Here is a 23,798-nt window from a genome sequence, read left to right on the forward strand (position 1 = left end):
AAGAGAGGCCGCGGCAGTGAGAGGCCTGCGCACTGCAATGAAGAGTGGCCCCCACTTGCCGCTTTCGCTCGAGAGCCCTCGCACAGAAACGAAGACCCAACACAGCCAAAAATTAATTAATTAATTATTGTTTTAAAAGTAAACATTGAATTACAATATGATCCAGCAATTCCACTTCTGGGTGTATACCCAAAATAATTGAAAGAAGGGACTCAAATATGTGTACACTGATGTTCATAGCAGCATTATTCACAATAGCCAAAAGCTGAAAGCAACCTAAATGTCCATTGACAGATAAATGGATAAACAAAATGTGGTGTATACATACAATAGAATATTACTCAGCATTACAGAGAAAAGAAATGTTGACATACACTACATCATGGAGGAACACTGAAGACATCATGCTAAGTGAGATAAGCCAGGCACAGGGCAAATATCTTATGATTCCACTTACATGAAGTACCTAGCAGCTTGGATACACTGAAATGGGAGTTAGTGAAAGCTACATAAGTAGAAAACATGAAGGCTGAAACATGGAGGGAAACAAAATTATAGAAGATACAGCAAAGAGCCTAGGAATCATATCTGATACGGGAAAAAAGGCCTAACATACACATATCTGAGTCTCAAAATGAAATAAGAGATGATGGAACAAAGGCTGTATTTAAAGAAAGAGTGGTCAAGAATTTTCCAACCCTCATGAATAATCAAATCATGCATTAAAGGAGCACCACAGACAACAAAAACTACAAAGAAAAGTATACCTGGGGACATCATAGTACCTAACAAAAGCAAAGAAAAAGAGAAAAATCGAAAAAAGGGGAAAAAACATTATATTCAAATAAACAACAAATAGACTGAGGTTTAACTTCTCAACATAAAGCCAGAAGATAATGAAATATCTTGGAAGTATAACTTTCAAAAGCAAAGACAATGTGAAGACATTTCCAGACAAACAAAAATGAGAGAATTCATTGCCCACATACTCAAACAAAAAATACTAAAAGGAGTTCTTCAGGCACAAGGAAAAAACAGTTTAGGAAGAAATGAAGAGCCATGGAAAGTGTAAATCTGAAGGTAAATGTAAATGAATATTAACTGTAAGAAAAGATAATAATGCCTAAAGTTAGGAACTAAATACATTCTCAGAGAGATTGTAGAAGTACTAATTTATATTAGGTTCTAATAAACCAAGGGTGCATGTTGTAATCGCTAGAGTAAAAGAGGAATATAACTAACAAATTAACAAAAAGTAAAATGGAGAAATAAAAATTGTTGATTAGGGCTTCCCTGGTGGCGCAGTGGTTGAGAGTCTGCCTGCCAATGCAGGGGACGTGGGTTCGTGCCCCGATCCGGGAGGATCCCACATGCCGCGGAGCGGCTGGTCCCGTGAGCCATGGCCGCTGAGCCTGCGCGTCCGGGGCCTGTGCTCCGCAGCGGGAGAGACCAGAACAGTGAGAGGCCCGCGTACCGCAAAATAAATAAATAAATAAATAAAATTGTTGATTAATCTCAAAGAAGGCAAGGGAAAAAGAATATAAATAGGCAAGACAAATAGATAACACATAGGATCATGACAGATGTAAGCCCAAATACACCAGTAATTATATTACATGCAAGTGGACACAACACAAAGATTCTTGACTAGAATTTTTAAAATTAATCATGTAATACTTACTTGAGATACAACTACCAGAATCCAGGAAATTTAAAATACAAGTATGGAAAAAAGATACTGCATTCAAACACTAACCAAAAGAAAGGTGCTAATCGCTGTATCAATATCAAACAAGAAGTAGACTTTAAAGCAAAAGTCTTACTAGAGATAAAATGGGACATTTCTATTGATGAGTCAATTTACCAAGAAAATAGAAATATTCTAAACGTGTATACATCTAATAATTTTGCTTCAAAGTATATAAAACTAAAATTGACAAAACTAAAATGAGAAAGAGATAAATCTACAATCCTAGTAGGAGACTTTTGCACAACTCCCTTAGTAAAAGAGGACAAGCAGAAAAAATGTCTAAGAATATAGTATATGTGGACAATATGATTAACAAAATGACCTAATGGACCTATTAGGTAACAGTACAACCAACAATGACAGAAACCTTGATTCTTTTTAGGTGCACAGAGAACATTTTCCAAAACTGAGCATATGCGGGTTTGTATATTCAACAAGCCTCAACAAATTTCATCAGATTGAATCGTTTAGAGTAGGGCTGTGCAATTGAATTTTCTGTGTTCTACCTGCATTGTTCAGTACAATAGACACCATAGTCAACACAGTAGTCACTAGCCACATGTGGCTACTGAACACTTAAAATGTGTGCCTGATGAACTACATTTTATTCATTCTAATTAATTTATATAGCCACATCTGGTTAGTGACTACATATTGGACAGCACAGACTTAGCACATGTTTTCACATAACAATGAAATTAGCTAGAAATCAATAACACACACACTTAAAAAAATTCCCAAATGTTTGGAAATTAAGAAAAACAATTTAACTTACCCATGGGTAAAGGAAGAAAGCACAATAGAAATTAGAATATATTTTTATCTGGATAATAGTGATATTATTAGGGGAAAAAAAGGCTAAAATTCAATGATTTGAGTATCCATCACAAGAAGTTAGAAAAAGAATAGCAAGTAAATCTAAAGAAAGTAGGATGAGGTCCATAAGCATTGTTCTGGTTTCTCATCATAACTTAAAGAGAAATATTCACAATGTCCAGAGCCCTTGATGTCCTGCAAATGAAGGAAGAGGAGGTCCTCAAATTCCTTACATAAAGAACCCACTGAGGGTGACACCAGCCTTGACTTCCAAATGGAGCAGTGCCTCTACAAAAGGAAAAGTGATGGCATCTGCCTCATAAATCTGAAGAGAATCTGGGAGAGGGTTCTGCTGGGAGCTTGTGCCATTGATGCCACTGAAAACTCAACAGATGTCAGTGTCCTCCAGAAGTACCGGCCGGCAAGCAGTGCTGAAGTTTGCTGCTGCCGCTGGAGCCACTCCTACTGCTGACTGTGTCACTCCTGGAAGCTTTACTCACCAGATCCAGGCAGCCTTCCAGGAGCAGAGACTTCTGGTGGTTACTGACCCCAGGGCTGCCCACCAGCCTCTCACACAGGTGTCTTATGTTGACCTGCCCACCATTGCTCTGTGTAACACAGACTCAACTCTGTGTTCTGCAGGCATTGCCATTCCCTACAGCAACAAGGGAGCTCACTCAGGGGGTCCGAGGTGGTGGGTGCTGACCCTGGAAGTTCTGCACATGCGTGGCACCGTCGCCCGTGGACACCCACGGGAGGTCATGCCTGATCTCTACTTCCACACACACCTGGAAGAGACTGAAAAGGAAGAGCAGGCCACTGCTGAAAAGGTTGTGACCAAGGAGGAATTTCAGTGCGAATGGACGGCTCTAACTCCTGAGTTTACTGCTACTCAACCTGAGATCCCAGACTGGTCTGCAGATGTGTAGGTCCCCTGTGTGCCTATTCAGCAGTTCCCTCCTGAAGACTGGTCTGCAGCTCCCACTGCTCAGGACACTGAATGGGGAGGGACGACCACTGATTGGCTTTAAGCTGTTCTCTCATAGCCCTTAAAGAGAAAATGGAAATGAAGTTGATGAAAAATCAACAGTTTCTTTAAAAAAAGAAAATAGAAGGAAGGAAATAGTAGAGCATGAATTAATGAAATAGAAAGCACACATTTTAAAAAAGAAAAGCCAAAAGCTCATTTTTGAGAAAGAATTAAATTGACAATCCCCCAGCAAAACTGATCAAGAAACAGAGAGAAGTCCCGTTTGTCAACGTAAGGAATGCAAAAGTGGCCATCAGCACAGATCTACAGCCACTACAAGTGTAATATAAAGGATATGATTCATAATTTTACCTAAAATTTATAAAATTTACCCAAAATTAACACAATAAGAAATATAAAATCTGGGACTTCCCCAGTAGCACAGTGGTTAAGAATCCACTTGCCAATACAGGGGACACGGGTTCGATCCCTGGTCAGGGAAGATCCCACATGCCATAGAGCAACTAAGCCCGTGCACCACAACTACTGAGCCTGCACTCTAGAGCCCGCAAGCCACAACTGCTGAGCACGAGAGCCACAACTACTGAAGCCCACGCTCCTACAGCCCGTGCTCCACAACAAGAGAAGCCACCGCAATGAGAGGCCTGCGCATCTCAACAAAGAGCACCCCTGCTCACTGCAACTAGAGAAAGCCAGTGTGCAGCAACAAAAACCCAACACAGCCCAAAACTAAACTAATTAATTAATTTAAAATAAAATGTCCAGCTCAATGGCTTTAAAAAAAGAAAAGAAAAGAAATATAAAATCTAAATAGCTCTGTGTCTATTAAGGAAATTATTGGGAATTCCCTGGTGGTCCAGTGGTTAGTATGTGGCACTTTCACTGCCGGGGTGGCCAAAAAGAAAAAAAAAAGGAAATTATCTGTAACTTAAATTTTTCCCATCAAGAATAGTCCAAGCCATATATCTCAGCAGGGAAAAGTTCCAGACATTAAGGAAGAAATAAAGCAATCGTACACAATCTCTTCAAGGTAAAAGAAAAAGACAATACACTACCCAACTCATTTTATGGAAGCTGTGGATTATGTTCCTTACAGAAGAAGATTTCCTTCCTGGAACTAGACCAGGAGGCATGGCTTTCCCAAGGATTTTGGCACATGCATTTCTCCGCATCTCCCTAGGATGCCTTTCAGTCCTTTGATCACTCCAGCTGTCAGGCAGCTGCAGCCGAGCCTCCAGGGCACATTAAAAGGAATCTCTTTCCAACAGTTGGGATCCAGTGGCAGGCAAACTGAATCTAATTATCTACAATATCATACAATGCATATTTATCACTTCTCCAGACAAGGTGTTTGTTATTTGTTTATAAATGTGGTTCTGTTTAAATGCTTTCATTAAATTTTATTTAGTCAGCTTACTCAATGATATAGCTAATTACATGGGGCCAGTGGAATTCCCAGACTGTCAGTTGATCAAGGGGGCCCTATAGAAAACTCCAGAAGAATGAGAATATTCCTTTCCTGTAAGCCATGCTTTAGGGAAAAAGTATTCTTCTAAATCAGGGGTCTACAAACTACTGCAGGAAGACCAGCCAGCCACTGTTTTAATAGAACACAGCCTCACCCATTTGTTTGTGAGTTATCTAAGGCTGCTTTCTGCTATAAAGGCAGAGTTGCATAGTTGCAGCAGAAACTGTATGGCCCTTAAGGCTGAAAATATTTGCTATCTGGCCCTTTACAGAAAATGTTTGCTGACCCATGATCTAAATGAAAATTTTTTTTAACTTTTATTGATTTTTTTTTCTTTTTGCTGATTATAAATGTGCTGCTAGCTTGCTGTTAAAAAAAAAAAAAGATACTATGTAAAAGAATAAAGATAAAAGTCATTTATCTCCAGAAGCCTACTTAGCAAACAGTATTTTGATGAGTGCCATTCTACATATATATTTGTGTACTTTTTTCCAAAAATGATATTGATGATGGCAAATGAAAATTTTCCCATTGTTGTATCATAAACATTTTTTAAATAAATTTATTTATTTGTTTTATTTTTGGCCGTGTTGGGTCTTTATTGCTGCGTGCGGGGTTTCTCTGGTTGCGGCGAGCGGGGGCTACTCTTCATTGCGGTGCGCGGGCTTCTCATTGCGGTGGCTTCTCTTGTTGCACAGCATGGGCTCTAGGCGCGTGGGCTTCAGTAGTTGTGGCTCACAGGCTTAGTTGCTCTGCAGCATGTGGGATCTTCCCGGGCCAGGGCTCGAACCCGTGTCCCCTGGATTGGCAGGCAGATTCTTAACCATGCGCCACCAGGGAAGCCCTATCATAAATATTTTACACATCCATAAACATAGCTCTTCATCTTCTTTTTAAATATGGCTGTAGGGGATATTTATAACTGCTTTCTCAATATTCCCTTCTCCCTCTCCCTGCCCCAAGCTTTCTCGATAACAGCACCTTACCTGATTTTCCTTTAGTAATTCACTCTCTCCCTTTCGGGGCCATTAAGTTCTCTTTAACTTTGAATTTTGAGATAATTTCAAACTTATAGAAAAATTGCAAGAACAGAACAAAGAATTCCTATATTTGCTTCACCCAGATTCCCCAAGTATTATTTTATTACATTTGCTTTATAATTCTCTATCTACTTATGCTATATGCCCAGATATATCTATATCTATATCTATAGATATGTTAAGTTTTCCCTGAATTGTTTGAGTAAGTTACAGACACAATGCCCCTTTGACATTCAAACAGCGAGGAGGAAGAGGATTTTGAGCAGAGAAGTGACACAGTCTGAACATGATCTGGATGCTGTGGGGAGAGCTGAGTGAAGCAGAGCAAGCAGGAAATCAGGGAGGCTATGGCCTGACCAACTGGGAGGACAAAATTGCCACTTTCTAAGATGAAGAAGACTACAAGAAGAACATGTTTGGGGAGAAATTAAAAATTTGATGGGGGCATGTTGGGTTTAAGATGCCTAATTAGTCACTGTACCAAGCCCAGTTTATAAGCCTCCTCCTATTTGCAGGGCCAGAGTTTCTGCTCTGTGATACTGATGACCCTGTAAGAAGACTGCCTGCACCAACCCTTGAGGTTGCAGGCCCACCAGGCTGCAGGCAGAGGGAGCAACTGACTCCTGCTGGATCTCTTGCCTGCCACTCCTCCTGTGCTATTGCATTGTCTTGGAACCTGACTACTGGAGAGGCTGAATGGTGCACCTGGAAGTGTGGAATTGATGTTCTGTGGTGGAAACTGACCAGAGGGCGAGCGAGGGGAGCCTGCAGAAAATTCTTCTCCCTCCTCCTACCCCATGGTGAGGTGAGATGACATAGTTCATGCCATTTGCCCTCTGAAGATAGTCAGTGAGACTAAGCAAACAGCTGTGCCTAAGCTGTAGACACTCAGTAACACCACCTGTGTTTGTTCTCTCTTTTCCCTGCTTCACCACCCATTTACCTTCAGTCATCCTGTTCTGGGATTGCATCACCCCAATAAAGTATTAACAATAAGGTTTAATTTTATGCTGTTTTCTTAGGAACCCAGATTAAAGCAGGTATCAAAGTGGAGATGTCTGGTAGGCAAAGCGATATATGAGCCTGTAGTTCAGAGAAGAGATCTAGGCTGAAATATAGATTTTGGAGTCCTAGGTAATAAAGATCTAAGACCAGATGAGATTACCTAGGAAGTGAACATAGGTAGAAAAAAGAAGAGATTTGAACACTGAGCCCTCAGGCACTCCAACATACTGAAGTCCAGAGAGGTGAGGAAATACCAGCATCGAGACTGAAAAGAAATGTCCCATGAGGTAGAGAAAAACCAAGCATGTTGTTTCTTGAAGCCAAATGAAAATACATCAATTATGCAAAATACTGCTGATGGCTCAAGCAATATAAGTAATAAACGAATATTGAAATCAGCAATATGGAGGTTAGCAAAGTTGATTAGCACTCTTCTTTTGTTTTGTCTTGTTTGGCCACACCATGCAGCTTGCGTGCGGGATCTCAGTTCCCTAACCAGGGACTGAACCTGGGACATGGCAGTGAAAGCGCTGAGTCCTAAGCACTGGACCGCCAGGGAATTCCCATTGATTATCACTCTTTATGTGGAGAAGAATTTGTGTAATATACAGTAATGTCACACCTCTCATTCCTGTTATAATTTGTATCTTCAACTTTTTTCTTTCCTGATCAGTCTGGCTGGAAGTTTATCAATTTTATTAATCTTTGTTAAAAGTTAGCTTTTGGTTTAAACAGAGTACAGAAATTGGTTTTTCTCTTGTTTTTCTGTTTTCTATTTTGTTGATTTTCAATCTAATCTTTCTTCTCTTTACTTTGGGTTTAATTTATTCTTTTTCTGGTTTCTTAAGGTGGAAGCTGAAGTCTCAAAAAATTGAGACTTTTTTTTCTAGTATAAGTATTTCATTACTAAAAATTTACCAATAAGAGCTGCGTGAGATTACTTTTTTCAAATATTTCGCTATTCCTCCTCCCTCCCCTCACCTTCAGGAACTCTAATTACTCTTACACATATTAGGCTGCTTGAAGTTGTACTACAGCTCTGTTCAATTTTTCTTAGTGTTTTATTTGCCTGTTTTTCATTTTGGATGGTTTCTTTTGTTATGTCTTATCTACCATGATTTTTTTTATTCTTTTCTTCTATTATGTTTAATCCACAGTTAATCCCATCTGTGCATTTTTTTTAAATCTCAGACATTGCAGTTTTTATCTCTAAAAGCTTAATTTGGTTGATTTTTTTATAGCTTTCATGTTGCTACTGAGCATGTTCAATACTTCCACTAGCTTCTTGATCACATGGAATAGTTTAATAATTGTCTTAATGAGCTTGTCTAATTCTTTGTCATTTCTGGGTCAATTTGATTGAGTGGTTTTTCTTATTATGGGTTGTATTTTCCTGTTTCTTTGCATGACTTATGAGTTATCCAATTTTTGATTGGATGCCAGTCATTTTGTATTGTATGTTGTTGGGTACTGAATATTTTTAATATATATATTCTTGAGCTTTGTTCTGGGATGTGTTTAAATTGCTTGGGCAGTTTTACCCTCTTAGGTCTTGCTATTAAGTATCTTTCAGGCAGTGTTTAGTCTAGGGTTCATTTTTTTCTCCTATGCAGGCAAGACTCTACTATTCGAACCCAGAGTTTCTCAACCTCAGCACTATTGATATTTAAGGCTGGATAATTCATTGTAGGATGTTTAGCAGCATCTCTGGCCTCTATCCAGTAGATGCCAGTAGAGCCCATCTTCTCTGGTTATGAAAACCAAAAATGTCTCCAGATACTACCAATTGTCTCTTGGCGGGGGTGGGGCGGGGCATAAAACTGCCATCGTTTGAGAGCCATTGCTCTGACGTCCTGTGACTTAGGAGGTTTTCTGCCCTCGCCGATGGTACTATTACTGGCACTTTGTGAGTTCCAGTGATTTTTTCCCCCCTAATTCTTCTGGATGATTCTTTCCCCCACCTCAGGTAGTTTCTTTACACAGGTGTTCATCAGCAATCAACTGAATACTTGTGAGGGACCCTCTGCAGACCTCCAGCGTTTAGGTCTCTCCTCTTTGGTACTCTGCCCTGCCAATCTAGTCACTTGGCCTCTCAGGGCGCCTTGCTCCGTCATCTCAACTTAGGGATACGGTCAAGCTCTGCTTGAGTTCTCCCTCCCTGTGCTGTAGCCTAGAAACTCTCTCCAGGCAGTAAACTGAGGGAACCCAAGTTTGCTTCATGTTTCCCATTTCAGGGATCACGTCTCTCCCATCCTTTGCTTCTGATATATTTTGTCTGGTATTGTACTTGTTCAGGCAGGTTAGTCATCTTGGTCCGAAGGCTATGTGAGTGACTTTTAAAAAGTATGTTTGCATGCTAATTAAAAAATTCAGGAGAGGAAAATTTGATAATGCAAGAGGTGAGGATTATTGGGGTATGTCTTTGAGTAGGTGTGAGAGGGTGGCTTAGATCCAATGAAGATGCTAGCCTCAGGCAGAAGCACAGTTGATCCAAAGTTAAGAGGAAAGAGGCACTAAGATTAGCAAACCAAGATACGGACATTTTGTTTACTGTTTTCTAGATTTTTCTTTCTGTTTTAAACATGGTATAATAGGTATAGATGGGGATAGGTATATAGAGAATAATATAGGCATAGAGAGAACATAAAAATGTTAATGTGCTGTTACTATGTGGACTCATGGGTGACTTTTGGGGTGATTTCTATTTCTAAACTTTTCCTATATTAGTTTATATATTAATAGTTATATTATAGAATTATATTTTTTAAGAATTTAAAGAAACGAGATAGCTAGACACTGCTTTGTTCTATTCTCAGCACCTACTCATTACACTCCTTTGCCCAAAACCTCTAATAGTTTCCCATCTCATTCAAAGTAAAAGTCATAGTCCTTACCAATGGCTAACCAGGTCTTCCATGATCTGGCCCTACCCTCCACCCTTAACTCTTTTCTCTGGCTTCATCCACTACTTTCCCCCTTTTCATTCAGCTCCAGCCACACTGGCCTTCTTGCTGTCTCTTGAACAAATCAGGCATTGCTCCTACATCAAGTTCTTCGCACTTGCTGTTCCCATGCCTAGAACATCTTTCCTCCAGAGTCTCGTGGACTTCCTTATACTCATTCGTATCTTTTCTCAAATTTCACTATCAGTGAAATCTTCCCTGGACAACCTATCTAAACTGCAATACTCTTCCTCCTTGATGTTTTGTGATCCTTTCTTTCCCAATATATTTTCTCTTTACCATGCATCACGTCGAACAATATGCTTTCCTTTTTTTCCACTGCCATCTATAGTTTCCAAAATCAATAGATGTAAACCCCAGAACACTCTTGGACCTGAGCAACTTCAAATCCACAGGCCTGAAAATTTAAAAAACAGAACTCCGGAGAGCCTTGTTGGGGGGGAGGCAGGGGAGTGGAGGCCATGGGGAGGAAGTCCAAGGGTCACATACAGGGGATGCTTCAGGGAAACACCCCAGGAGCAATGGTTGGAGGTGGGTACAGCATAGACTCAGCAGTGTAATCCCGTCTGAGTCCCAAGTTAATGAATCTGTAGGAAGTACAGAAGAGAAATGCCAAAGACCTGATTGTGTGAAGTTTTTCATCTACAGACAATGCCAACACCAATGTTCAGTTATTATCGGAATTTAAAGTGTATGTGTGTGGTGTGTGGTGTAGAGTAACAAATGGCAGAGGTTGACAGAGGTCAAATCATGGAACGCCATGCTAATTTTATTAACCTATGTGGTGCATTAAGTATAAGTCTAGAATTTAAAATTACAAAGGTTTTCTAAAAATTGATATGAAAATACAAATAACCTATATTAATCAGGACAGAAATCCAATTCAATTATCTTAAACAAGAAAGGGACTTTATTGGCTCACAAAACGTTAAAGTCCAGAGGTAGGGCAGGCTTTAGGCACAGCTGGATCTAGGGCCTCCAGAAAATTGACATCAGAACTTAGTTCTCATTCCTTTCTGCTAGCCTCTGAGTTTCCCCTCAGACTCTCTTCACATGGTACAAATTTTCAGGCTTACACAGTCATTAGTTCGTGAGATCTCTGTCGAGCGTTCTTTCCAAGAGTTCCAGCAGAAGTTCTGTTGAGGACTTTCTTTAGCCTGGCTTGAGTTACATGCCCATTCTTTAATCACTGTGGCTAAGGAGCTGTGGGACTCAGGAGGGCCAGGCCTGGTTATGTACTCACCTAAGCCACAGGGAATGGGTTCCCCACAATAAATAAGGATTCTGTTATCACAAGATGGGGAAAGAGATGCTGAACAAAAACAACATATATCCACACATAACCCAACAGAAGAGCAGGTAAAGGATACAAACAATCCATGATAAAACTATAAACGGCCAATAAATATATGTAATCAACCTCACCATTAACCAGGGAAATGCAAAATGATCCTTTTTTTTTTTTGCCCATCAGATGAAAATTATCAAGTGTAGGTAAGGCTATATGGGGAAATGAGCACTTTCTATACAGTTGGTGAAAATAGAAAGTTATGAGGGCCTTTGGGAAGGCTAAGGTGGGTCTACCAGAGCGCACCCTTTGTCCCAACAATCTACCTTATACTCCATTCTAAAGACATATTCACACGCGTGCACAAAGAGATATGAAAGAGATCTTTACTTCGGCAATGTAATAGCAAAAGAAAAAATAAGGGAATAGTTAAATAATGGTATTTTCATAGTACTGAATACTATTCAACCATTAAAGAAATTTAAAGACCTCAGGATCTGAGACAAAAAAAAAAAAGCAAGCTGCAGAATACATATATATGATCCTATTTATGTAAAAACAGCATTTATATGTGTATATTCACATGGAAATTATGGAAAGGAGATCAGAAGAACATATACTAAACTGTGGGCAGTGGAATGTGATAGGAAACGCTGCAGAAAAGGGTCTCTCTTCAGTCTTGTGTAAGAGTTAAGTACACTGAGATGGTAGTCATTTATACTTCCATAATTAAAAAAAATGGGGAAATGCAATTCACAATAGGAAATGAAAATGGCCAATAAACATATGAAAAGATGTTCCTTCTTATTAACAAAGAAAAGAAAGATAAATTTTTGCCTATCAGAGTGGCAAAAATATTGAAGGATTCAGTGTTGGTTGGGAGTGTAGGCAAAGAGGCACTCTGACTACTGATGGAGTTGTAAAGTGGTACAATCTTTTTGATGGTATTTCTCAAAATGTTAAATGTGCATGTTTTCTGACCCAATAATTCCACTTCTAGCTATTTATCCCACAGAAATACCAACACAGGCAGCAAAATATATACGGATGTTAACTCTACCTTTACCTATAATAAAGAATCAGAAATAACCAAATTACCTACCAATAGGGGTTGGCTAAATAAGTTACAGTGTATTGATGCAATGGATTAGTATGTAGCTATAAAAAAACATCTACATCAAAGTGGGAGGGAGGAGGCAAGTCTCAGTGCAGTTCACGTAAAATAGGGATATGTACCTACCACACTCATATGATCGCTGTGAGGATTAAGAGTTAATCCATGGTAAAGCACTTCCAACAGTGCTTGTATACAGTGACAAGTGTCAGCTATTAACACATTTTTGCTTAATTATGTGTATGTCTAAGTCTGGAAGAACAGCAAACCAAATAATTATTACTTCTGTGTGCAGACCATGAAAAGGAATGTCCTTTTTCATTTTACATTTCTGTGCTGTAGAAAACTCAAACGAGCATGTTTTAATAGCTTTTACATTTGTTAACCATAAGATAAAAGCATAAAATTTATCAATCAAGGTTTAATAGCCATCATTCATTGCATTGTGAAAAAATATACATCCCTGGAATTCACAGAACTAGATTTTGAGTTTTAGCTCTAATTGGCCACATGCAAGTCACACAATCTCTAAATCTTGCTTTCCTAGTCTACAAATCTAAGTGAGATAGGTAAAGTGTCTAATCCAATGTCTGGCATGCAGATTACTTCAGTACATAGAACTCTCCCTTGAACTTATACAAATGTATTAGACATATTGCTAAATGATCAAGTGCCAACTGGGTGTGAATGTGGGGAGTTCAACCTCCAAGAAAACCAAAAGAAAATTTAGCAGTAATGAGCAAATAAATGCTCAGTGGCTACTGGACAGGCATCAGCAGTCTGCATGCTGTTAACAATGACTGCTCATTTGATAACCCAACAGATGCCACTGCTTGGCAACTGCCAGATCACCACTTCATCAGAGGCTGGGTACCCCCCCAGAATCGCCAATATGATTATCTGTGTTAACGTGTATGAATGTCTGGATGAAATCTTAAATCACCAAATAGTTATTTAAAATCAAATTGTCTAGCAGGAATTTAGACTAACCAGAGATGGCGAGTACACAGACCATCACTTCCTTTTCATGTGTATTGTCACACAGTTTTTTTGGGTCCAACCCATTTTCCCCAGAGCCTTGCCTTAGTTTCAGAATCCTTTCTAAACAACGTACAGGTATCGGAGATGGCAAGACAACCTCATATTTGCCAACTCAAATACTTTCTCTAAGCTCTCACATTATACCAAACATCTTTGGCATTTATGAAAAATGTACCACAGGGAAGCTTCTTTGTATATAGGAAAAATAAGATCTAAAAAAACCCATGAAATTCTAGCCACCAAGAGGTTATTCCCTTCTTACCTACTCTGATAAAAGAATTCTGTCATCCCAGCAGTATTCCAAATATGCCACCTCAAAACCTACTTGGAAAGAAGCCAGTTATAAATAAATAAATCAATCAACCCAAGACCGTTTTATCTTAGAGTGGAGGAATTTATAGCTTTATTGGACATTGACTTGTTTCCTCTCAGCCACAAAGAGAAGACCCAAACAAAAGTCCCTACATATTCTTGTATAACTTAAAATACATTATATCATTACTACATATTTATACTTCAATAAATCTTAATCTATAAAGCACATTTCTTATAATTGTTATCAGAAAATCTATAGACAAGCTCCATTCTGCCTCACTTCTCCACCAGCTGGCCTCGCATTAGTATGCTTTTTAACAGGCTCATGCAAATCTCACCTTCCATTTTTTAATTTGATCCAAGTACCAGATGTAACCAAAACCTCTGGAACTATGAAATATTTTTATTCACATGGGTCATTTTCCACACAATTATGCCCACTATAAAAAAGCCTTTTCTCATATCTATATTTTAACTTTCAGAGTTTTCCACTAAACAGAACCACAGTACTTGGGATTCTCAGACAAGGAGTATATGATCCTACTACTACAATGTGTATTATTTTTATACATTAAAAAAATGTGTTAAGACTTAAAATGAAAAAAAAAAAAAGTTCCACCAACTCTGACAGTTAAACTAGTTGTTATAACCTAGTTTTTTTTTTTTTAAATAGAACCCATTCAACTTAACATGTAAGTATAACCTCAATGCTACTAGAGATTGATTAGTTTTTTTTTTTTTTTTTATAAAAGACCCACAAACCTCCAAACTGTGATAGTTATCTTGGACTCACCTCTGAAGATTGCTGAAGAGCTGGCTAGCTCTTTGAGCTGAGTCTTCCTTTACCCAAATACAACACCCTGGTAAGACAACTATGGCTCTAGGAATCTCAGAGGTGGGGGAAGAGGCTAACTCACATGCAACAGCTTTGTACCAACCCCCAATGATTTACAGTGGAAGAAATACCTACCTAATTATGGCAGGGTTACAGTACCTAGCACAGTGCCTTGTCGGTAGAAAATTTAATAAATGCATGGCTGCTTTGTTAGCCTGGTGTTCAATCCTTTTGTACCAAAGGAGTAAAATCGCAAACCTGATACTCATTGCCCACCTGTCATGGATTTTTCTGTCCTTAAAAATGAAGGAAAAATAATGACTTAGATCTTCAAGTCTTTTGTTTTCTAAAAGCCAAGAAAGACCATCACTCTTATTTACATTTGCCCTTCAACACTGCCATTCACTACAAATCGTTCCCTAGTGTTATAATTTCTACCTTCATAGTTTTATAACTGTTTATTGTTTAGACTGTCCACTTTCTAATGATACATGAGAGGACATTATTCTCATTAGTGGGATGCTTCCCAATTACAGGTAAGATGAGCTATTTTTGAGTTTTCCTGCAGGCAGGAAACTAACTACACCTAGATAAATTCTTGATATACTTCAATTCTTGGATCAAAGTATTTGTCAATCTTCCCCAATCTAGGTGTCCCATTCACTTTTTGATGTTTCATCACCATCACTTCTTATCTGAGTTTTAAGGCTCATTTCACTTTGAGGTTTTTGGTCATCCTTTATCTTCTATTTTCTGAAATGCATATTCAAATTAGGTAAAAGAAAACTGGTAAATTTGGAAAAAATGGTTTCAGTTTTCAGATTTTACAATTCCTACATTGCTTTTCAATGTAGAAAGGAATGTATCCTTGTAAAGAACATTTCAATGATCAACACAAATAACATATCTGTCTAAGAAGGAAAGTTTTAACAAAGGGACAAAGAATCAGGTAGTTTATCATTTGGAAAAATAATAAGAATATAAACATCACATGGAAGATTTAGGCATTAACACCTGAATTAAGTTTAAAATTTCAGTTTCTAGGCAGGTATGACACCATTTCTTTCAAGATAAGATAATAATAGTGGGTGAAAATTTTCTACATTTCCCAGTGGATTTTCTAAGTCTATAGGAAAACTATTATGTATCATTTCATGTTTTTAATTTTGTCTTCATTTCAGAAGAAAAAGACCTGAGTGCTGATTTTTTTTTTTTCATTTCTTAAACTTTCACAACATTGAGAAGTTTCTCTGCATTGTGTCTTCGTTGATGTCTAAAAAGATTTGAGCTTTGACTATAGGATTTCCCACACTGAACGCATTCATAAGGTTTCTCCCCAGTATGGATTCTCTGATGATTAATAAGCCCAGAATTCTGGCTAAAGGCTTTTCCACATTCAAGACATTTGTAAGGTTTTTCTCCAGTATGGACTCTCTGGTGTTGCACAAGGATAGAACTCCTGCTGAATGCTTTCCCACACTCAACACATCCATAGGGTTTCTCCCCACTGTGGATTCTTTGATGAAGAATAAGGGCTGAGCCCTGACTGAAGTGTTTTCCACATTCATCGCATATATGTTGTTTCTTTCGGGAGGGATTTCTCTTTCTTTCAAACCTGCCCTTGGGAAAACAGGTTTCTCCATATTTAAAAATTTGAGGAACACCTATATTGAGAGTGCCAGGAACTTCATGAGATTCTACTGCTGAAGGAATCTCCTGCTTTGGAGCTAGCGCTCCATTTTCAGTCCTAGCATCATCATCTGAAATAAACAGAAAATGTAAATATCACTCATTTCCTATTCTGAGAGGAAAGAAACTTGAAGAAAAAATTTTTTAAAAAACGAACTAAAAGTAAATAGCTTGCATATGTCTATAAACAGCACTATGAAAACTGGTGATAAGGTTACCTACTCTCAAAGAAGAAAAAAAATGAAATGGCTGATTATGAGGTTAATGAAGTGAGAGCATGGGAACATGAGAAATTAAAAGGTTGTATCCTAATAAAAGTGGTAACATAAGGGAGTGGGTTATACAGTAGTAGTCAAAAACCAAAGGGCAGAAAAATGGCAGATTTTTTAGAGAGTCTAAGTTTGTTACAGACAGTTTTAAATCATTTTAATATTCTTTTACTTTGAAAAAGGGAGAAATTATATCAAAATACAATGTGCAAATAACCACCAATCTGTCAGAAAGTGACTATTTCTAAAATGAGCAGGACAAGGCAGGTCACAGCCAAGATCAGACTAAAAGGAGAATATAGGAGTCCTGACAAAAAGCTGAAGGTAAGCCGAGAGTGTCCTGTGTTAATTTGGGACGTGACACTTACAAATTCAATGCACCTTTAATAACTGAAAGTTTTCCTTTAAAAGCAGCCTCATGTATTTGGTATTTGTCATGGTTTTTAGACGAGTTGTTACTTCCAGGCCTCAGTAAGATGTGTTCAGTGAAAGAACGGCCCAAATTACCAACATGAGGTACGATGACCCACCTGTAGGCAGGCAGTGATTATGAGCGAGTCTCATTTCAGACCTTCCTGAAACTTCAAGCCTTAAAGAATAAACACAGTTACTAAAGGGTGAACAGCACTGCTCAAAAAAGTTATAAACAGTGAGCAAATCTGTAACAAATGATTAAGAAAGGGATAGTCAGAAAAAAGGCTGACAAAGAGATGCTGAAGAGTTAGAGGGGATCAGTGAGGTCTGGAGACTTGAAGAACAGAGAAGTGAGTGTGAAGGTGACAAATGGCACACAAAGAATTGAGCTCCCAAGTGTGGTAGAGACCAGACTGCTAAAATGAGGCTACTTAAAAAGAGGCGAGAATTATCCTAAAGTTCAGGCAGGGGAGAAGTTCCTAGGAAGATACCACCTCCAACAACCAAAGACAGTGGTTCTCAAACTTTATTGCACAAAAGAATGCCCCATAATTCAGAGGGGAAGCCTGCTCAGAGCTCATTACACTAGCATTACCTCCAACTACCTCAAGGAATGATTCCCAAAGCAGTCTCAAACAAAATTTCATTTTAATTCATATAAATATGAAAAAGAAATGTAGCGGTTTTAGGAATATACGGGGTTGTATCAAAATAAGTAAGTATGTGGCATTAATTGCCAAGATACTGGGAAAGAACAGCCTTAGTGAATTATGAGCTTTCTACTTAATTTTTCTATACTTGTATTTATTATGGCTAGGAGCCATATTTTTCCATAAATACTTAGAAAGGTGAAGAATTTTCTCTAAATATCATTTCTACAAAAGAAGCTTCTTAGGAAACAAAAATGACTTTAGGTAGGATGTTTGAAGAAAAAAACACATACAAAAAGCTAAAAATTCAGAAGAGGCTTCAGTAATAAACTATAAACAAAAAAACTAGATTTGAAGAGGTATCAGGTAAGCTTATTGTACCAGGAACACTAGGCAAGAGACTAAAAGGATGTGAAACAGATGGCAAATAAGCAATATGGCAAGTGAAACAGAGCGACCCGGTCTACAGGTGGGTGCTGGCTCAGAGTAAGGCAAATCCAGCCTGAAATGGATAGGCCTTCAAAGAATGAAGTAAAAGAGAAGAAAAGGCTGATGATGTTAATGTTGAGGAATAAAAGACCTGAGGTTAGCAAACCAACTGTTATTAGAAAAGAATCGAAACCCTACAGTGTGTCTATGTCTAAGCGATCAAGTTAAGGTGATTATCCCCCCCCTTCCTCACAGTAAAAATAAGCAAAGAGTTCCGGACAAAAGGTCCACACCCTCTTTCATCCTCCTGCCCACATGGGGTCCTCACCACAGTGCCTTAGGGAATGGAGCTCCCAGGATGCCCACTTGAGCTGGTTTTCCACTGCATCGAGCTCAGAACTTGGTAATCCCTGAGCTTCTTCTTGAGATACCATCTCCTCTACTAACACTTCCCGTTTTCGTCGTCGAAGAGAAACCTGGAAATGAAAGGGTTTGGTTCAGTTGAGAACGAACGTGATGAGAATCAAACCTAAACGCACACAAAAGAAACCATACAAAACATATGCTGCAGAGGCCTAGATGGCAAACAAGCATAGATAATGCGGGGGGGGGGGGGGGGGAACGACACAGAAACATAATTTTAACTTAGTTGAGTGGAATTAATTCAGCAGCTGCGCCTACTGCCATGCCAATGCTCCTGACCCAGGAACGTGACGCAGCAGGCTTACCGGCTGTCCAGGGTCGTCCAGTTCACTCTCTAAATCCTCCAGCACCGTCACTGCCTCCTCTCCATTCTCTGGATGATGCTCTCGAACCCAAGTCTGTAGCTCCTTGGGTAGGATGGCAACAAACTGCTCCAGTACTACCAGCTCCAAGATTTGTTCTTTTGTGTGTGTCTCTGGCCTGAGCCATAGACGGCAAAGTTCCCGAAGCTGGCTCACAGCTTCACGGGGCCCAGGTGAATCCTGGTATCCAAACTGCCTGAATCGCTGCCGGAAAACCTCCGGGTCAGGGAGATGGTTCCAGGGGATACTTGACCCCTCTTCGCCATCAGGATCCTCCTCCAACTTCACTCTCAGAATTTTTTCCTCTTCATCTGGAGTTGGGATGATAAGTATTGAATCCTCTTCCACTGACTGTGCAGACATCCTGATTTATAATACTTCAAGAAAAGACAATCAAGGTAGGATACAGGCCTCAGGGAAATACCCCGTTTTCTTCACAGGCACTCCTGAGGCACAAGAAATGAAAAATATATAAATGACCAAATATTCTAAGAATTTGGACACATACCGATTAAAGGAAATAAAAATGTATTCTTTTACTAGGTTAAAAATTCCAATCAATAACCTAAAACCAGAAGTTGGCAAACTACAGCTCATGGCCAAATCTAGCCTGGTGCCCATTTTTGTACAGTGCTTGTACTAAGAAGAGTTTTCACATTTTGACATGGTTGAAAGAAATCAAAAGAACACTCCATGACATGTGAAAATGATACGAAATTAAGTTGTCTCCATAAATTTTATTTGTTCACACTACAATAGCAGAATTGAGTAGTTGCAATAGACACTATAGGGCATGAAAAACCTAGTATTTACTCTGGCCCTTTAGAGAAAAAGTTTGCCTATCTGTGACCTACAAAACCTATTTCAACAATCAAAAGAATCCAAGTAAGCACCAGACCACTTCAGTGTTATTTAAATGCATCTGACCCTTGAATACATTATTTGCAATTCATAACTGGTGTTCGCTGACACACTTAGGTCACCTCAAAAGCAGGGACTGCTTTTTCATTATCCGCTTAAAAAATTTCTTTTGACAAATGTTTTTTAAGGGCTAAGAAATATTTTCAAAATGTTTAAGAACTCCCTGGAGTTAAAATATACGTGAAAAAAACATTCACTTGCTCAGTAACAGATACATAATGTTGACAAAAATTAACCACTATGTGCCATAAAACTTAAGTATTATTCAGTCACCCACCGCGCCGTAAGTACCTTTACATTTGTAATGACAGGCATTAATCACAGTAAAATTTTTCAAAGAAAAGGCACTCTCATAACACCGTAACTTCGTGCAGTGGTGCAGACTCTTGTCCTTACACTGGGTGACTCACAGGCTCCCCGGCTTCTACCTTCAGGGAAACCTTGTACTATTTCTGATCCTTTCCTTAGTATTTGCACAGTCATGCCCATGCCATTGTTTACAATACCCATTAGGAATGAGCCATGCAGCTACTCAATGTACCTATTCAGGACCCGGAATGTGAAAGCCAGTAATTTCCAAACAACTTCCCGTAACCCCATGAGACTAGGAATCGGAAAATATCTTATCAGGTAATATACATACAGGTGTAATTAAACACTCTGGAGTGTGGCGGCCCTACAAACACGTAGGTTTGGCCTACGGATTCGTTTGTTCCTATTCCAAGACCCTACCTTATCGACGGCTCAAACAGTCTACAGAAAATAAATTTCTCTTCCTTTTACGTTCTCATACAGCACCCTGCCCGTGGGACGTGAGGAGGTGCGGGGAGGGCAGCCTCGCTGTCCCGACGGCGCGTGGGCGGGGAGCCCAGTTCCCCACTCACTCCTGCAGACTGCCGCTGCGAACCCCGCCCCCACCGCAGCGATTCCAGCCTTCTTCCCCGCACTCGCGGCGGCGGCTTTCGTTAGACCAAAAGCCACCCTGCCACAACAGCGTCGAAGCCACGGTACTTCCGCCCGCGACCGGCTGAACTACAAGTCCCGGCAGGCCCCGCGCGAGGTCCGCCCACTCCCACCTCCGCCCGAAAAGAATCCCAGAACTCTCCGCGAGATGCCAGGGCCTCGAAATAGAACAAAACCGCCCGATGGGGGAGGGGAAGGCAAGGGTCGCGGAGGACACAAGGGATGGAGGAGTCTCCGAAGGTGCTGAAAGCCGAATCTGGCTTTCCGTGTACCCCTCGCCGTCCCCCAACTGCCGGGCATGGAGTCCGCGGCCTGCCCCCCCGCGCCTCCCGGGAAGCCGAGAAAGGTCCCCGCCAGGCTTCTTCGCTGACTCTTGCCAAAGCGGTCCGCAGCCCGTAGCCCAGAGTCTCCCTCACGCACTTCCCCCCACTCTCGCGCAAACCTCGGGCTCGGGAACCGCAGCCGCTTCGCTGTGCACGGCGGACGCACAAACGCCACTCACGAGCGGTTTCCCAGCAGCCCCCGGCGCAGACTGCTTCCGGTCTGCGGGCCCCAGGAGGCGGGGGGAGGCGAAGCACCGCGTTACCATGGAGATGCGCTCCGGGCAGGGGGAAGGGCTGTCCGACGACAATGACTGCTTTGAGGCTACGCTTGGCCTCGCGCCTCTTTCCTCCGGATAGCCCAGCCTTCTGTGTTCCGCTTAGAAGACAAGGAAAAGAAAGAATTCAGCCACTAAGATAGTCTTACGGTTTCATAAGCCTTTTCGCATGCATTATCTCATGTGATCGTCACAGTAATCCTCTGACAGAAGTAACAAAAGCTAATATTTATGAATGCTAACTACATCGTACCAGGCACAGTCACCATGCTTTACATGTATTGTAATTTAATTTTCACAACAACCCTAAGATGGTAAGAACTTTTATTATCCCCATTTCACAGCTGAGATAATCGCGGCACAAGTAAATAGCTTGCCCAGAGCTCATAACTAGTAAGTGGGAAGCAAGATTTAAAACCAAGGCATGACTCTAACCTTTGCCTCCCCACTTGCTGTGCTATAGAGCTTTAGTATGACCAATTTATGTGTCAGGGAAACAAAATGAGACTCTTAACCAAGAGCTTTGGCAATGATCGCACATTGAATTTGCAGAATGCGTGGTCACCTTCTGACTTCAGGCTTGACATTTTATACTACAAAACAGCTGCCAAAGTGATCGTTTAAAAACATAAATCAGATCATTTCATCCCCTATTTAAAGGCCTTCAGTGGATCCCTACTGCCTTAATTATGACATAAAAACTCCTGACGTTTGTCTGTAAGGCCTCCTGTAATCTGTTCCTTGCCCCCAATCCCATCTCCACCCCACCCCACTCCCCAGCTCTTAGGCTCATTGTGACCCAGGATCCTCAGCCTCCCTGACCACCTTTCCTCCCAGAAGCCTCCCCACTCTCAAGCACTGGGTAGAAGTGAGCCCACTTATTCATTTCTCTGGTTTTTGTTTTCTTTTGTTTTTCTCCATAAGTCTCCTAAGGGCAGGGACCTTGCCTGTCTTGTTCACCACAGTATCCCCACCTAGTAGTCCCAGGATGCTGACTGCCTGGTACATAGAGAACCCAATAAATATTTATTGAATAAATGAATGAAGCATGGGCTGCTCAGATTGCTGCCTTTGCTAGATCACATGTCAGGCCTCAGAAACCACACAAAAGAGCCCTGTTGTTTAAGTTCTGTGTTAGAAGTGCAGGTCCAGCCTTCCAGAAGCATTCCAAGATCCTCAGGCTTCAGCTTTCTGCCTCCTTCAGGAAAGTGTCCTTTGCAAAGAGCCCTCAAGTCTCTGCAGGATTCATGAATGAGAGAGCAAGTGAGTTAGAAGCTGATGGTATAGCATTACTCTACTCTCTGACTAGAGCTTTGCCTCCCCAGAACCCCTGCGACTTCTGATGCCTCTTCTCTCTTCATTTAGGCAGTTTCCGAAATCCAGACTTTTTTCTCTCCTGCTTGCCTACTGCCACCAACCTACCTGGCTGCTCTTCCCAACCTTTCTCTCTTCTGTGACTCTAAAAGCTAGCTCAAGGCATTTTTGTTTTGCTTTAAGAGTTCTTTTTTTTACATCTAATTAATGTTGGAAAACTAAAAGGATACACATCAAACAGAAATACTTGGGGAGATTAAAAATGTTGCAAAATTTTACAAAACCCTTTGCCTGAGATTCGTTCTATCATTCCTAATTCTGAGAGAATAAATGGTAACCACGATGAAGTTTTCCTCTCTAATTTACTCGTTTGAGGGCAGGGACTACCAACCCCGGTTTTGAAACACCATCCTTCTGAGCCCCACTACGTGAGCTCTTTCCTGAATGGTGGACCCTGTTGCTATCTTAAAGATCTAGTCTTAAAGATCTAGGACTTCCCTGATGGCGCAGTGGTTAAGAATCCGCCTGCCAATGCAGGGGACACGGGTTCAAGCCCTGGTTTAGGAAGATCCCACATGCCACAGAGCAACTGAGCCCGTGCACCACGACTACTGAGCCTGTGCTGTAGAGCCCTAGGGCCACAACTACTGAAGCCCGCGCACCTAGAGCCTGTGCTCCACAAGAGAAGCCACCACTCTCCACAACTAGAGAAAAGACCATGCGCAGCAACAAAGACCCAATGCAGCCAAAAATAAATAAATTTATTTAAAACAAAAAAGATAGAGCATCATGATCCTCTGGGCAACCTGAGTGTAGGGAATAGCTCCGTGCCAGTGCCTGACGACCTTGCACATAGCTACAGAGGCCACAGAGACGAGGCTTGTGCTGCAGCTGACCTGAGTCTTGGCAGAACACCTTGTGATCCCCCTGGAACATGAGAGGCTCATGAGGAGCTGCTATAGGCCACTTGCCACTCAGCTCCCTGTCCTCCCAGGAGGCTGTCAGGGAAGTTTCTCCAGGCTTCCCAGGTTGTGATGAGGCTTTCTGCCTCACCAGCCTAGAGTACAGCTGCAGATTATACACAGGTTTAGATATGCAGTGTGGCATTAGCCCCTCAGCAACAAGGGGTCCCACATCTCA

The 23,798-nt window shown here is 40.6% G+C and overlaps 1 protein-coding gene and 1 pseudogene across 2 annotated transcripts; one reads left to right on the plus strand and one right to left on the minus strand.

The window, feature by feature from the left end:
- Positions 1–2,740: 2,740 nt before the first annotated feature.
- LOC132435751 (small ribosomal subunit protein uS2-like) lies at positions 2,741–3,597 on the plus strand (annotated as a pseudogene).
- A 7,198-nt stretch (positions 3,598–10,795) lies between these two features.
- On the minus strand, positions 10,796–21,272 carry LOC132436233 (zinc finger protein 24). Of its 2 annotated transcripts, XM_060028900.1 has the most exons (5): positions 21,189–21,272; positions 18,806–19,308; positions 18,406–18,553; positions 17,115–17,173; positions 16,344–16,386 (listed from the first exon to the last, which is right to left on the minus strand). In XM_060028900.1, the coding sequence occupies exons 2-4, from the start codon at positions 19,223–19,225 to the stop codon at positions 17,145–17,147; spliced, it is 597 nt and encodes a 198-aa protein (XP_059884883.1). In that variant the 5' UTR covers positions 19,226–19,308; positions 21,189–21,272; the 3' UTR covers positions 16,344–16,386; positions 17,115–17,144. The 2 variants fall into 2 exon arrangements, with proteins under 2 accessions (XP_059884881.1, XP_059884883.1); XM_060028898.1 differs by lacking the exon at positions 17,115–17,173 and having other exon boundaries at positions 10,796–16,386.
- Positions 21,273–23,798: the final 2,526 nt, after the last annotated feature.

Source organism: Delphinus delphis, chromosome 13 (assembly GCF_949987515.2).
Source record: "Delphinus delphis chromosome 13, mDelDel1.2, whole genome shotgun sequence".
NCBI lineage: Eukaryota > Metazoa > Chordata > Mammalia > Artiodactyla > Delphinidae > Delphinus > Delphinus delphis.